General features: G+C 38.4%; 1 protein-coding gene and 1 pseudogene across 1 annotated transcript in view; one reads left to right on the forward strand and one right to left on the reverse strand.

Moving 5' to 3' along the window:
- Nucleotides 1-607, forward strand: part of LOC102867338 — a 2,450-nt pseudogene extending 1,843 nt beyond the window's left edge.
- The window catches only part of CACHD1 (cache domain containing 1), a 358,380-nt gene that overhangs the window by 164,475 nt on the left and 176,321 nt on the right, over nt 1-17,584 (reverse strand). Inside the window, exon 3 of the mRNA XM_006879767.1 lies at nt 9,684-9,832. Within this exon, the coding sequence (XP_006879829.1) occupies nt 9,684-9,832 (149 nt within the window). The remainder of the gene's footprint in view (nt 1-9,683; nt 9,833-17,584) is intronic.

Genomic DNA, 17,584 nt, shown 5'->3' on the forward strand with positions numbered 1-17,584 from the left:
TGTTGCCAGGAGGGAGGGTCCTTGGAGAGGGACATCATGCTTGGGAGGGTGGAGGGACAGCGCAGGAGGGGAAGACCCTCTATGAGATGGATTGATCCGGTGACTGGGGTAATTGGGATGGGTGTGTCAGAGGTGGTGTGGTTGGCGCAGGATAGAGCAGGTTTAGGGGTGTTGTGCATAGGGTTGCTATGAGTCGGAAACGAGTCGACGGCACATAACAAGAACAACAACAAATCTTCATTAAAACTAATAAAATTTAATTTAAAAAAAAAGAAAAAAAACAACTATGAAATTAAGAGCGAAGCAGATAGGACCCTGATCTACATCCCTCTCTATATTTCGGAATGCCTGAAGAGACTCCAGAAGTGCAATTCCAAAAGCCAAGGTGAGAAAGAAATGTGTACCCTGGGGATCACCAACTTCCCCATTCCTGGGAAGCCCGGCTTCCCACTGAACACCATTTATGCCAAGCCTGCCAAGGCAAGAGACGGTGCTGAGGCTTTGTGACAAAGTGTTTTACCCTCAGAATGACAAGCCAAGCAAGTGGTGGACTTGCTTTGTGAAGAGACAGTTCATGAACAAGGGTCTTTCAGGACCTGGCCAGTGAAGACGACACAGCTACGGTCCTCTGCAGCAGGATGTCTGCAGTTCTTTGCCTTTATCTCATTATGTTTTATATAGGGGGAAAAACGAGCATGTCTTCGCCATAAAAACCCCTTAGCAAGAATACGGGGAGATTATGGAAGGGGATTTAAATGTTTTTTTGCGTGTGTTTTTTTTTTTAAACTATCGAGCTGGTACTTAATAAGTGATTAAAGACACTTCTAACATTCTGTGTCAGAAAAAAAAAATGTACAATTGCCAGGTGCTGGGGGTGATGGATGATGAGGTAGAACGCCTGCCCAGAAATGCAAAGAAGGTTAAGATTCACCAACAATAAGAGAGGATACATTAAATTCTACATTATAATAAAAAACCCATTGCCACTGACTCATGGCAACCCCAAATGGGTCTGAAGAAAGCTGTGTTCCATAGGATTCAATGGTTATTATTTCAGAAGGAGAATACCAGACCTTTCTTCTGAGGCACCTCTAGTGAAACCCAAACTTCCAGCCTTTCTGTTAGCAATACAGCACGTTAACTCTTTGCATGATCAAAGAAATACACACTATAATACTGCTGTTAAGTGCCATTGAGTCTCCTAGTGACCCAATGAACAACAGATTTGAACCCTGCCCTATCCTGCACCATCATTATGATCTCTGTCAAGTTCAAGCCCACTGTTGTAGTCACTCTTGTCAATCCATTTCATTGAAGACCTTCTCCTCTTTTACTGACATTTCTCAGCATAATGTCTTTTTCCAAGGGCAGGTTCTGACAGACAACATACCCAAAGTATGTGAGATGAGCTTTCATTATGCTTACCTCTAAGTAGTATTCTGGCTACACTTTTTCCAAGACAGATTTATTTGTTCTTTTGGCAGTTCGGTCCACGATAAATTCAGAACTCTTCACCAACACTACCATGAAAAGACTTTGTCTCAAGATACTTAGGATATGTTACTATGAGATGCTATTCTTTGGAAAGGAACATCATTCTTGGAAAGGAAAGGACAGGGTTCAGAGTTGTTGCTCATAAGTCACTTTGAGTCATATTTGACCCAACGGTACCTAACAACAACAGCTTCTAAGGAGTATTCTTTTACTTCTTCCAAGGCAGACTTGATTGTTCCTTTGGCTAGCCATCCCACATACAATACCCTTTGCCAACACCATTATTCAAAGGCATAAATTCTTCAGTCTTCCTTATTCACCGTCCAAACTTTTAGATGCATAGGAAGCAACTGAAAATTGGTCTTTAAACTTATGTCCATGCTCTTTGGCACTTTGGAGAGGTCACTGATAGCAGATATTACCAATGCAACATCTCTTTTGGTTTCTTGACTGCGGCTACTGTGAGGCTTGTCTATGAATCCAAATAAAATGAAATCACTGACAATTTCAATCTTTTTTCCATCTATCATGGTGTTGTCCATGGGCCCAGTGATGAGGACATTTGTTTTCTTGATGTTGAGATGTAACCTGTGTTGAAGGCTATAGTCTTAGATCTCCTTTAGTAAGTGCTTCAAATCTTCTCCAGTTTTTTTCAAAAAAAGTTGTATTATCTACATAATATAGACTGTTGATGAGTCCTCTTCTAATCTTAATGCCATATTATTTTTCATATAGAACAGTTTCTCAAATTAATTTCTCAGCATATAGACTGAATATGTATGAAGGATACAACCCTGATGCACATTCTTCTTCATTTTGAACCATGCAGTGTCCCCTTATTCTATTAGACTGAGAAGCATTTGTCCTATATATAGGTTTTGCATGAACACACTTAAGTGTTCTAGGTTTCCCATTCTTCTCAATGTTAATCATAGTATGTCATGATCCACACAATTAAATGCCTTTGAATAAATATATAAGTAATCATTGCTCCTTCTCCATATTGATTTTCATATGTTTATAGTGTATGTGCTATTGTTGTTGTTGTGTGCTATCATGCCAGAAGCAACCCATAGCTGATCCTGCAGTGGGTTTTCAGAGACCATAAATTCCATAGGAATATAGACACTATATATTATATACTGTAATTGTATGAAAACAATGATGAAGGAGCTGTGAATTCTCCAACAAAAATAATAGGAGCTGACAGAGGAAAGAGTAATTGCTGAGTTAGATCTTGAAATATTAACGGAAATTTGCCAGGTGGACAAAAAATGAGCCAGAGATGGATGGAGTAAATTCAACAGGAGCTATCCAATTTTTCCTCCCTACCACTGCACTTCCAGTTTGTTGTGATCCACACAGTCAAACAACTTTGCATAGTCAATGAAACACAGATATACATTCCTCTGATATTTCCTGCTTTCAGCCAAGATCCATCTAACATTAGCTACTATATCCCTAGTACCACAACCCCTTCTAAACCCAGCCTGGACTTCTGGCAGTTCTCTGCTGATGTGCTGTTCCAGTCGGTTTTGGATAATCTTCAGCAGAATCTTGCTTGCATGTGAAATTAATGATATTGTTCTATAATTTCCACACTCTGTTGGGTCACCCTTCTTTGGAAGGGGAACAAATATAGATCTCTTCCAGTCAGTTGGCCAAGTGGTTGTTCTCCAGAATTCTTGGTACAACTTGGTGAGCACATCTAGGGCAACATCTGTTAGCTGAAATGTGTCAATTGGTATGCCATCTATTCCTGGGGCCTTATTTTTTGCTAGTTCCTTCAAAGCAGCTTGAACTTCTTCATCACCATAGGCTCTTGCTCATATGTTGTTTCATGAAATTCTTCCGTGTCTGCCAATTCCTTTCAATACAGTGACTCAATATATCTTTTCATCTTCTTTTAATACTTCCTGGATCATTTAACATTCTGCCGAAAGCATCCTTGATTATAGCAACTCGAGGTTTGAATTTGTTCTTCAGTTCCTTGAGCTTAAGAAATGCTGAGCGAATTCGGCCCTTTTGATTTTCTGACTCCAACTCCTTGCACATTTCATTGTAATATTTTATTTGTCACCCCGTGCTGCCTTTTGAAATCTTCTATTCATCTCTTTAGTATCTTGAATTCTTCCTTGTGCTTTGGCTTCTCTGCGCTCCAGTATAATTTTCAGTCTCTTCTGACATCCATTTTGGTCTTCTCTTCCTCTTTCGTCTTAGCAATGACCGTTTGCACTCTTCCTGGATGATACCCTTGCTATCCTCCTACATCTCATCTGGTCTTCGCTCATTAGTGTCAGAAGGGTTGCTCTGAGTCACAAGCGACTCAACAGCACATAACAACAACAACCACTGCACTGTTAACCCAGTCACAAGTTCCATTTAGCGGTTTATGAAGATCTCTAGTCTTGCAAGTCAAGGTCTCATAACCTTGAAATTACTTTTTGCGCCAGATAGCTCATTGTCATTGTTAGAAAGGGCTGTTCTCCTATGCATTATAAAATATTGAGCAATTCCCTGGCCCCTATTCACTAGTTACTAGTAGCAACATACTTCCTCTACCCCAGTTGTCAAGTGCTGTTGAGTATGATTCACAGTGACCTAGGAACAACAGATCTTTTTTTTTTTTTTCATTATTTAGAGAATACTTTATTAGTTTCTGTAATCAAACCCATGGAACAACAGATCTTAACCCTGCCCTATCCTGTGCCATCCTCATCATCTCCAATACATTTAAGCCCATTGCTACAATCTCTGTGTGAATCCATTTACCCTTTAAATATGACAAATTTCTGGATACTGCCAAATATCTCCTAAATCCAAAACTAAAACTACGGTGTTCAAGTTGGTTATGATTCATGGTGAACCTCCCTCATACACTGGGTTTCTAAGACTATAAATCTGCTGAATTGGAACTCCTGGCCTTTTAATTAGCATCCTAACACATAAACCACTATACTACCAGGTACTCTGGGGAGGAGAAGAAGCCACTTCTGGTTGAGAACATCTGACCATACATCTGTCTAGTCTGAGTGACCCTGCTCATACTCTACTATCTATTCTTCCTATTCCCAACTGAGTGGACTCCTATTTTATTTTGAAATAGGAGATAAGTTTGCAAAATGATTAAGCGACTGAATATTCTATTTTAAAAGGACAATAATTCAATGAAATCTAACAGCAAAAAAAAAGGAAAGTATGGATGTTTATAAATATTATGTTTAATATTTATTAAGACTTTTGCAGCGTACATAAAGTATTTCCACACTTCCTTGAATGTACACAGCAATCTTGTCAAGTATTAATATTAAAAGGATAATAATTTGATGAAATCTAACACCAAGAAAGGTAAAATATGGATGTTTATAATTATTATGCTTAATATTTTTCAAGACTTTTACAGCATACAAAGTATTTCTATACTTCCTTGAATGCACACAACAACCTTGCAAAGCAGTAATATGATTCGCATTCTAGAGATGAAGACAAAAAAGCTCAAAGACATGAAATGTTCAAAAGTACCTAGGTTATAATGCTGGAGGCAAGATTACAAACTGTATAATGCTTCCCACTTAGTCTAGTGAACAATCAGTGTGCATTTCTTTAGGCCACTGATAAAGTTTCAACATAACTCAAATACAAGAATAAAATGACTTCAGGATATCCCTGCAACCTTAAATAAACCATACTTCAGTAGGAAGCAAAATACAATTTAATCACCAAAAACAATGTTATTATTATCCCTTGTGAGCAAGAACTATGGAAAAAGAAAGAATACATATTCATCATTATGATAAAAATAATATTAGCATATGCCCATACATTTTAAAGCATGTCAACACTTTTTTCATATTCTAAACAGCACTAGGGAGCTTTGGTGGCTAGTCCCTAGGGAACTCAGCGGCTATCCCAAAAGCCACACCTCTCTGGCAGTTTAAATTCAACAGCAATTCTGAGGGGGAAAGATAGGCAATCTCTTCCCTTGCAATTTTCAGTCTTGGAAACTCAAATAGCAAGATGACTCAGTTCAGGCTCATATGTATACAGGTTTTTGGTGTTTGGGGTTTTATTTTAAATAACAGTAGAAATTTGTATAATAGAGATTGTTATCTATAATGACTAATAAAAAGGTATCATTAAAAGAAAACATTAATTAAATTGATTAAAATCACAAAGCTAACTTGAACCAATTCAAACTATAAGTAAGGTTTTCATTTTATCTCTGCGTAAGTGTTCTCTCTACTGCAAATAATAACAGTGCATGAACCTGCACCCTTTCAGTTATAAATATCACCAGGTCAGTGAATAAAAATATCCTCAACCATACAGATACTCGCTCTGCTTCAACAATATCTGGAACCACATTTCCTCTATTGTTTGCCATCAAGTCAGACGTAATTCATAGTTGACTATCAGTGGGGTTTTCAGAGGCAGTAAATCACACAGCAGGAGACACCACAGCAGCTGGTTGATTTGAACTGCCAGCCTCTGTGTTGTCAGCACAGCTTTTACCCCTAGGCTACCAGAGCTTCCTTCTTATTGCTGTTAGGTGCAGTCGAGTCACTTGCAACTCATAGTGACCCTACGTACAACAGCTTTGAACTCTGCTCTATCTTCAGCCAAATTCATTGTCTCCGACATATCTGCTCCCTTTTACCCCACTCACTGAGTCAATCTATTGCACAAGGGTCCTTTTCCAAGGACTGGTCCCTCCTGGTAACATGCCCAAAGTATGTAAAATGGAACTTAAAAAATTTGCTTCCAAAGAGCAGCCTGGTTTCATTCTATCTGGGAAATATCTATTTGTTCTCTTAGCAGTCCATAGTATGTTCAACAGAACTTCTCCAACACTACAACTCAAAGGCATCAAACACTCTTCCATCATCCTTAGTCATTGTCCAGCTCTCTCATTCACAGTAAGTAATTGCAAAGACCATGGACTGGGTCAGGCACACCTTAGTCTCTAGACTGACATCACTGCTCTTTAGTACAATAGAGATTATCAATGCAATTTGTCTTTTTATTTCCTAGCTGCTGGAACCCAGGGTATTGATTTTGGAATCAAGAAAGCTAAAGCTTGCTTATTAACAACCTTAATCTTTTCTCAATCTATCATGATGCTGCCATTTATGTCCAGTGTTGAGAATCTTTGTTTTCTTGATGTTGAGCTTCAATTCATATTGAAGGCTGCTGTCTGTGACCTTCTGTAGCAAATGCCTCAGGTATTCCTCAGTTTTGGCAAGCAATGTTGTGTCATTTGCATAACACAGGTTGTTGATGTGTTTTCCTTCAATATTGATACCACATACCTCCTCATAAAGTTCAGCCTCCCGAATGATCTGTTCCACATATAGATTGAAAAGGTCTGGAGATAGGATGCATCTCTTTCCTGATCTTGAACCATGCGGTGTTTCCTTGCTCTGTTCTGACAACTACCTCCTGGTTCAAGTGTAGGTTTCGCATGAGCACAATCAAGTGTTCTAGGATTCCCATTCTTCTCAAGGTTAGCCACAATTTGTGATCCACACAGGCAAATGCCTTTGCATAGTTAATGGAAGATAGATATTCCTCTGGTACTTTTTGCTTTCACCTAAGATCCATCTAAAATTGGCTGTAACGTCCTCAGTTCCACAAAGCCTCTTCTAAACCCAGCTTACACATCTGGTAGTTCTCTGCTGATGTACTGCTCCAGTTATTTTTGGATAATCTTGCTTGCATGTCATATTAATGATGTTCAATATTTTTTCACACTGTGCTGGATCACCTTTTTTTTTGGAATGGGAATAAATATAGATCTCTTCCAGTCAGATGGCCAAGTGGTTGTCCTTCAGATTTCTTGGTACAATCTGGTGAGCATGACCAGGCAGCATCTGTTTGTTGAAATATGTCATTTGGCATGCTGTTAATCCCTGGAGCATTGTTTTTTGCCAGTTCTTTCAGAGGAGTTTGAACTTCCTCCTTTATCACTATATATTGTTTCATGAAATTCTTGTGTTTCAGTCAATTCTTCTTGGTATAATGACTCTGTGTGCTCCTTCCACCTTCTTTAAAACTATATACATTAAATTTTTATTTTCTATTGATTTGCTTACAAAGTTTGTATACATTGTGTTTCACACTATCCTTCATTCACACTGTGTTTCATACAATCATTCCCATTATGTTTTATAAAATTAATCACCATTGAACTACACTCACTATTATCTTGTCTTTCCAGATCCCTGCAGGATCCTTCTCATTTCCTTGAGCTCTCCCTCTCTCCTTTCCATCTTTTTTTATTCTACCTGGGTCATTCAACAGTCTATCCACAGCATACTTATGTATTGCAACTCACAGCTTGAATTTGTTGTTCCATACCTTCAGCTTAAGTAATGCCAAGCGAGTTCATCCTTTTTGATTTTCCACCTTTAGCTCTTTGTACATTTTATTATAATACTTTGCTTTGTCTTCTTGAAATACCCTTTGAAATTTGCTCAGCTTCTACTTGATTTATTCCCTTTGCTTTGACAGATTCTCACTGCTGTAGTGCAATATTCAGAGTCTCTTCTGATATCCATCTTGGTCTTTTTTCCTTCCTCTGTCTTTTTAATGAACTTTTGCATTCTACATGGATGATATTCTTTTTTTTTTCTTCCCTCTTTTCTTACAGGTGATATATTCTTGATATCCTCTCATAACTCACCTGGTCTTCAATCACTAGTATTCAAGGCTTCAAACCTGTCCCTGAGACTGTCTTTAAATTCAGGAGGGATAGACTCAGGGTCAAACTTTGGTTCCTGTGGATTTGATTTTATTTTCTTTAGCTTCAGTTTGAAGTTCTATATGAGTAATTGATGATCTTTTCCACAATCAGCATCTGGATTAGTATCCACAGCTGATATTGAGCTTCTCCAATGATTCTTCCCACAGATAAAATCAATCTGATTCCTGTGTAGGCTGTCAGGTGAGGTCCATGTGTATAATTGCCATTTGTATTTCTTATAAAAAGTATTTGCAATAAATAAATCATTGCCTGTACAGAATTCTATCAGTCTGTCTCCAGCTTTATTTCTGTCTCCAAGTCCATGTTTCCTGACTACCGATCTTTCTTCCCTGTTCCCAACTTTTGCAATCAAGTCACCATTTGTTACTAATGTGTATTGGTTGCATGTTCAATTGATTTCTGACTACAAAAGTTAGTAGAGGTTCATCTCTTTCCCCTTTGGCCCTGCTTGTTGGTCCATAGATTTGAATGATACTAGTATTAACTGGTCTTACTTGTATGTGAGCTTGGAAGGAGGAGTGGCATCCACTTCCATAACAGCTTGCCTCCAGAAACCCTATGAACCTGGAGAGAGGATGAAAGGCACCCAAGCGTCAAGGACTATCCTTCATAGGGTCACTATGAGTTGCCTGCGACTCGACAGCACTTAACAACAACAACAACGTGTATGTGTGTGAATATTATCCTGTTACTCACAACACTGTATTTCAAGATGGATCTAGAAATGGTCTTTTTTTAACTATGAATTTGCTTTTAACATAATATCTAATGAAACAAGAAATGAATTTTTTTTCATTACTATGATAAAAAGAAATAACCTCCCAAACCAAATAATTAGCATAATTGTCACTGAGTCTACTCAGACATTTAGACTTAGTGAGCCTACAGTGGGTTTCAAAGACTATAAATCTTAAGGGAGAGGACACTGTCCATCTTTCTCCTGCAAAGCAACAGGTTGGTTCAAACCACTAATCCTCTTAGCAGTCTGATACATTATGCACTACATCACCAGAAATTCTTAAAGACAAATAAGAAAATAAAAACAAACAAGACAAATAAAAACAAACAAACAAAAAACCACTGTGTAAAGCAAACTCATTCATGGAATCAATGAGAATCATGGCTTATTAGTTGACTGACAATTACATTTACAATTTTGCAGACTTAGCTGACTCTGCACTTAAGTAATACTTGATGTCCATGAACCTGAATTTAAGCAGGACAGTTTAGGAAATGTCCAGGAATTCTCTGGCAATAGAATGTCAAAAGATATTTTACACTTGTCTACGAAGAACTGGAAATCTTAATTTAAGTTTGGAGATAAACGAGGTATTTTCTAATAAGAAGTATTTTGAAAATGCAATTAAAGTTTAAGTAACTCAGGTTCCAGTTTGAACAGACCAAGCACAAAACTGTAAAGCCTTACTCCATCATCGAGGGTGGGATGGTACAGCAGTCCTGAATTGCAGTGAGGGGAGAGGTCAGGTGAGCAGTGTACGATGCCTCTACAACTTGCTTATTCCGGTTGACCACATCCAGGTAACGGTTGAACTTCTCTCGGATTTTCTTGGCAAGCTGTGGAAGAAAAGTAAGCAAAATTAACTAAAAATCCATTGTATTATAATAATTTTTGTGACAAGTTGTATATATTAAACTTCAGGTAAAATGGACAAAGCACTCTTTTACTATGTGGGTAGAGGTAAAAACTGCAAAATGCCTAGAAGTCACAGAAGGATATTCTGACAACAATAAAATAATATCATCTGCTTTACAACATAGGTGGAAGTATTATCAACATCTTATCTGTCCAAATTCTATTACAATGATTACTATCCACAAAACTCCCAGGAAAACAAAGGAAGCCAAAGACCACTGATATTATTACTATCAGGATGATAATGGTCATTGGGAGTTACAGAAAAAAAAAATGATGAATGAAAGTATAGAAGAGAAGCATTATGGGTCTGGATTCACATAGAATTTCAGGGTGAAGATACAGGGAGGAAAGAGAAATATTATTAAGCACTTCCTATAACAATTCCAAGGGGCTCCACTCTCTCCCATGTAAATGACAATGCTGTAGAGTTATATACAATCATTCATCATCCGTATAAAATGAAGCACATTGTTAGACATATACTTTAGTTGGCTACACTTTTAGGATTGACAAATGCCTTCCTTAAGTGTCATTGAGCAGACCACTTCATCATGATTTACCTTCATGTGGGACTAACAAAATCAAATTCATAAGCACACAGCTTTTCCTTCATCAAATAGCACAACTTAATTATAGATCTCCAAGGAAAACACGGTTGTTTTTCTTCCCCTTAAACAAAATGCTGCCCAAATTAAATGACTGATAGAATTATAGCTAATTGGTTTTGTAGCGCTATTCATTACCGGCACCCTAGAGGAGAAATAATCATCTCCTTGGGGTCACATGTCTTGCACAATGCATTTGCTCACAGGCTCGTAAGGGGAAGCTGGATCAGAATAGCTGCCTCTGTCATTTTCAAGCCAGTTTTAAATACCTGATTTCATTCTAATGACATTCTTGACTTTCAAAACCTCATTTAAATAACTGAGCTTCTCATGTGTGCTAAAAGTTACACAAACTCTAGTCTAGGAAAAGTTTCCAGACCTGTCAAAAGAGTATAAATGGAGTGTTTAATTTGATAATGTGTTGTCCAAATTTCAGCTTTTTTCAAAGGATGAGCTGTGTGTCTCAAACAGTAACAAAGCTATTTTAATTCCATTCTCTGAGGTACAGATTTTACTTTTACTTTTTTGGTTGGTTTTTTTTCCCCTCCAGTTTTTACTTTTAAAAGAGCAGGAATTTCCTTTGTTGATATGATTGTACTGTAATTTACAAGTGCAGTTTAATTTTTCATTTTAATCTAGTGTCAATATTGCATCCCTTCCTTCTTGGGGACGTTGGCTATTCCTGAAGAGATTTTTTTAGGATGTTACAACAGAGAAAGTGATATTATAGTATCTAATGTGTAGAGGCCAGAGGAGACAATCTTAAACATCCTGTAATGCACAGAACAGCCCTTACAATGAGTAATTCTCCAGTTTAAAATGTCAACAGTGCCTCAGTTGAGAAACTCTCATTTACAGCAATATAAAAATATAATTTTAATTTTACTTTAAAAATTCAATTTGTAAGGGAGCTCTGGTGGCCTAGTGGCAAGAAACTGCACTGTAATCCCTGAGGTATGTGGTTCAAATCCACCAGATGCTCTGCTGGAGAAGGTGGGGCAATCTCCTACTGTACCAGTCATACCCGATTTGATGGTACATACAAAAAAATTATAAAATAAATTTAAAAAATTCAATTTGTAATTCAGCTAATAGATGCAAATCTGTTTTATTTTAGGTCTCCATCCATTCAAAATGATATCTTAAAGGGGGAAACTTTCTAAAAAATTTTCAGCATTGACAAATTTCTGTATTCCTTTTTTCCCCTTTCCCTCCATGTAGTTGGAAAGAAATAGTGTTATTTCAAAGAGAAGAGTGTACTGGGTGGGCAGGGAGAAAAGTGCAATAATGAATGAATGGAAATCCAAAGTTTCTGTAAATTTTCATTAAAATGAATAATAATAAAAGAAATTTTTAAAATAGTAGTGTTAGTACCACATGAAAAGTCATTGCCATTAAGATAGAAGTGACTCAAAGCTGATCCTCAAGCAGGTTTTCAGAGACTGTAAATAGAACAGGAAGAGGCTGCTTCTTTTTCTCCTGTACGATCGCTGCTGGATTCAAGCTGCTAGAGGTGCCACCTTTTAGGTTAGCAGTGCAATGCCCTATCCACTAAGTAACCAGAGCTGCCTCATATGTATCTGGTATTGCTGTTCTATGTTCTTGAGTTGGAACCAGCCCACAGTTAACCTGAAGAGGGTTTTCAGAGACTGTACATTGCCTAGGAGGATGCCCATCTTCCTCCCTCGGAGAAGCTGGTGCCTTTGAGTTGGCACTGCAATTCCTCACCTTCTAGACCACCAAAGCTCCCTAACAACAAACTAGGACAAAGTGTGTCAAAGACAGTGAGGTTGGCACAGGACAGAGCAGGGTTTAGGACTGTTGCACACAGGGTCGCTATGCGTCGCAGGCAACTCGATGGCACATAACAACAACATCCATTCATTATTGGTATATTTGCTACCATGTTCTTTAAAAGCATGTTTGTACTAATATAGCAATCCTCTTTCCAAGACTTTCATGTTCAGGATGAGAGACAGAATTAAAAGTGCAGCTTTAAAAAATCCTAAAGGGAAAGATGCAGCCTGAAAAACAATGTCTATGAACTTTGTAAGTAAACCAGTATAAAATTAAGAAGGAAAAAACCCAACAGAAAACCTACACCACCTTAAACTATATTTCCTTTTGTTGTTGATCACTGTCAGGCGCCATGACCAATGGCGACTGTTACTGGACCACTGTGATACACAGGGCTGTCAGAAGTTTGTCTCCGGGCCTTTTATCCTAATCTGTGCCTTGAACACTCCCATGTAATGCATATTTATCCCACATATATTCCACTGCTGAGCAATCCCCCATTGGATTTCTGAGTTCACAAGTCTTTATGGAAGGAGCCTTGTTAATTGATCTTTTTCCTGTGGAGTAGTTGGTGAATCTGAATGTTGATCTTTCAATAAGCAGCCTAACATATTATATACTGTATCACCAGGGCTCCTTCTCACAGCACACATTACACATTAGTGCTGTGATGTGTTTAATGTGTGATTGCTAGACTATATTTTGTGAGGTCAGGTTTTGCTATATGTTTTTGTGCTCACCACTCTCTTACTAAAGGCTGTAGTCTTTGATTCTCTGCAGGAGGTGCTTCACGTCCTCCTTACTTTCAGCAAGCAAGGTTGTGTCACTGCACACAGATTACTGATGAGTCTTTTTCCAATCCTGGCGCCATATAATTCATGGAGTCCAGGTTCTCTAACGTATGCAGAATAAATAGATATGGAGAAATGATACAGCTCCGATGCACACATTCCTGATTTTAAACCATGCAGCACTCCCTGGCTCTGTTAGAACAATAGCTTCTCGGTCTAGGTATAGGTTTCACATAAGCACAATTAAGTGTTCTGTGAGTTCCATTTTTTTTTTTTCAGTGTTAGCCATAGTTTGTTATGAACCACACAGTCAAATGCTTGCATAGTCAATAAAACACAAATAGACATTCTTTTGGTAGTCCCTGCTTTCAGCCATGATCCATGTGACATTAAGCCACGATCCTTTTGACATTAGGAATGATAACAACCCTGGTGCCACAGCCTCTTCTAGTCTTTATGTCTGAACTTTTGGTTGTTCTCTGTCAATGTACTGTTCTAGCTGGTTTTGGATAATCCTGAGCTATAGTTTGCATGCATGTGATATTGTTGGATAATTTCCACTTTCTACAGGATCACCTTCCTTGGGAATAGGAACAAATATGCATCTTTTCTAATCAGTCAACCAGGCAGCTAGCTGTCCTCCAAATTTCCTGGCATAGACTGGTGAGCACATCCAGAGCTGCATTTGTTATTTGGAACATGTCAAGTCCACTGATTGCTGGGGCCTCATTTCTGTGCCCGGGTCTTCGATGTGGATTGAACCTCTTCCTTTATTATCACTGGCTCTTGTTCATATGGTACTTTTTGAAATTTCCAAGTGTCAATAATTCTTTTTGATACATTAATTTTATGTATTCCTCCATCTTCTGATGTCTTCGGGATCACTCAAGATTTTCCCATAATATCTCTGTTCCTTTCTCTTCAAATCTTCTGTTCATTTCAATTATCTGACATTTCTCCCATTTGTTTTGGCTTCTTGGCACTCTACAGCAATTTCTAGAGTCTCTTCTGACATTCATTTTGGTATTATCTTCCTCTTTTATCTTTTTAATGAACTTTTGCTCTCTTCATAAATGATATCTTTTATGTCATCCTATAACTCATCTGGGATTTAGTCATTAGTGTTCAATGCCTCAAATCTATTTAAATTCAGGTGGAATACACAAAGTCATATTTTGGTTCTTGTGGACTTGTCTTCATTTTCTTCAACTTCACTTTTGAACGTACACATGAGTAATTGTTGAGCACCTGGCCTGGTTTTGATGCTGATATTGAGCTTTTCCAGTTGATTCTTTCCACAAATATAGTCAATCTGATTCCTGTGCAATCCATCAGGATCAAACACTATGGTCTTCAATATGGACTGCATCTCACCATCAAGAAGACAAAAATCCTTGCCACTGGACCAATAAGCAACATCATGATAGATAGACAGAGAAATAAATGGAGAAAATACTGCAATTGTCAGCGATTCCTTCTTACTTGGATCCATAGTCCACACACTTATACCAACAGTCAGGAGATCAGAAGACCTATTGCATTGGCCAAGTCCACTGTCAGGGACCTCACCAAAGTAATAAGGAGCAATAAAGATTATTTCAAAAACTAAAGTGTGGTCTTTTAAATTACTTACCATGCCTCTGAAAACTAGACAATGAATAAGGATGACAAAATAAGAACTGATGCCTTTGAGCTGTGGTACCGGAGAAGAGCACTGACTATTTCATGGACTGCCAAATGAACAGCAAATATGTGTTGGAAAAAGTGCAGCCAGAGTGATCCTTGCAAAGATGACAAAGCTTTTTATTTCACCTACATTGGGCATCTTATTAGGAGCGGCTATTCCCTGGGAAAGGATGTCATGCTTGGAAAGGAGGAGGGTCAGTGAAAGAGATGAAGACCTTCAATGAGATGGATTCACACAGTAACTCCAGCAATAGACTCAAATATGTTAGAGATGGTGATTCATACTCTACTCGATGGCATCTAACAATAATGACGACGACAACAACAACATGCCTTGTTATGAAATGGAAGGGATTCATTAGCAGGGGAACTGCTTATCTTTAGCACATTATCTGGCAACATGCACACATACAAAAGTAATAAATTAAGATTTAAATAAATTTAGTCTTGAGAGTCATCAAGCTTATCCTGTAGTCCAAAGACCAGCAATTCCTATTTCTGAGAATTCCAAAGAAAAAAAGCATCGTCTAGCCCTGGAGATGTAATCTGAAGGTGATGCAGTGCTAACCCCCAAAGGCTGCACTTCTCTGGCAGGTGGAATACACCAGCTGCTCCAAGGGAGAAAGATGGCAATCTCTCACAGTGTGATTTCCAGCCTTAGACACCAAATGGAGGGTCGGATATGAGCTGGTTCTGACAAGAGGACAACGAGTGAGAGAGAGAACTTTGCTTTTTGGTACACATTTCTGAGAAAATAATAAGATTAATGCATCATTTAGAAGTATCAATGATACTCTTTGTTCCTGGGAATATTCTGTAACAGGCTAAAAGTTAGGTATGCTTGAAATGACTCAATTTGCCAATATTATCTGCACAAATTCACTTTAAAATGAAAATGAAAGATGTAATCATTTCTCTTTCTTAAATATACAAAAACTTCTTCCCATAAAGTCAATTTCAATTTATAGCGATTTAATAGGACAAACTAGAACAGCTTGTTCGGGTTTTCAAGGCTTTCTATCTTTAGGAATTGAAAGATTACCACATCTTCCCATCTTCCACCAGAGGAAAAGATGGTGGATTCAAACCACTGACCTTTCAGCTAGGACCCAACTGCACCACCAAGGCCCCTCATCCTACACATAACACGGGTGTGTGCATGCATATGTACACATAAACTATGAACAGCTCCGTGTGAAGTCTTCCAAGATCCCTTCTACACTTTTGAAGACCTACTGTAAAAAAAGTCAGCTCAAGCTAAATTTAGATACTATAGAACAAATCTGGTCCGTTGTCTGTTCTTCTTTACGAACTAAGTATGGTTCTTATTTTCCTCCCAAATATTTTTGTTTAAGAATATTTTTAAGACATGTCATGATTACAGAAAATCCAAATTTCAATGCTCATAAATTAACGCTAATTGGAGCACAGTCATACTCATTTGTTTACATATGGTCTATGGTGCTTTCATGCTGCAGTGGCAGATTTAAGCAGTTGTGACACACACCTTATAGCTGCAAACCCCAAAATATTTACTCTCTGGCACTTCATGGAAGATGTGTGCCAACCTCTGGTCTGCAGAGGGAATAAGCTTTGCTGTAGGTATAAATCAGAGGTTCAGTGTAAGACAGAGTCCTGATCTCAGTGCAGCAGTTCTTTATTTTGTTTTGTTTTTAGATTGCCACAATTTCTCTCACACCTCTGCACTGAGAAGAGGGGTCTGTGCTCCTGCAAGGAGCTATTATTGGGTCAGCTTGTGCCAGCTTCTGCCAACAGTGTATGGACAAAGGGATACTACCTGACCTCCAAGACTACATCATAAAAGGCCATGGAGTTCTGCCTATTGCACTTGGAAAGCCCATCCTCTGATTAGCTCCAGGCCACAGCCACCCCAGCACTCACTGAAGGCTAACTGCTCTGGCTGTCAGTTCCAGGCACAAGTCAAGAAGTTGTCAGGTATCCCAGTTCTCATATTCTTCCCCAAAGAATTTACAGACTTCATGGAACTTTAGATAAACTATCCTTGCAGTACCTGGTCCAGATCCCTGACCCCTAGAGTCTGTAAACCTAAAAAAATAGTTGTTTATGTCATTAAATCTGGGGTGGTTTGTGAGGCAGCCACAGGTTGGCAGGACATACAGGATGACTGATTATCATTCAAGGATAAGCAACTGAAGCTAAACTAAACAAAGCTGTTCAAAGTGTAGGCACTTCGCCTAAACCATCAAAGTTGTCAAGATTCTACCCTATGGGTTGTTAACAGGCTGCAAAGAGATGTCAGGATTCTGTAACAATTATAATAATAACCACAGACTAGAAAGGAGTCTTGGTGGTGGTGCTATGGCTAAAATGCTCAGCTGATGACCAAAAGGTTGGTGGTTCAAACCTACCAGCTGCTTCACTGGTGAAAGACGAGGGTATCTGCTTCTGTAAAGGTTTACAGCCCTAGGTACCCTATGTGGCAGTTTTCTTCTGCCCTTTATAGTCACTTTGAGTCAAACCTGACTCCACAGCTGTGGGTTTGGTTTGTCTAAGCACAAAGTGATATTTAACCAGGCACTGGGCATAAGGCTTCTACAGGGTGGGTGTTACTATTTCATGTTAATAAAGGTACTTGACTAGCCAAGAGTCACAAAAAGAGAAACTGTCACACACATTCAAATAACTGGCTCGGCTAGAAAGTCTTTGTTTTCTACCAAATGAGCTGTAGTGCCTCAGACCAGCCAGGCCTAAAATAAGATCTCACGGTGGCATAACACTAGCTTGAAGAAACACCATTTAAAAAAACCAC

This window comes from Elephantulus edwardii, unplaced genomic scaffold, assembly GCF_000299155.1.
Source record: "Elephantulus edwardii isolate Elephantulus edwardi_28Jun2011 unplaced genomic scaffold, EleEdw1.0 scaffold00005, whole genome shotgun sequence".
NCBI classification, from domain to species: Eukaryota; Metazoa; Chordata; class Mammalia; order Macroscelidea; family Macroscelididae; genus Elephantulus; species Elephantulus edwardii.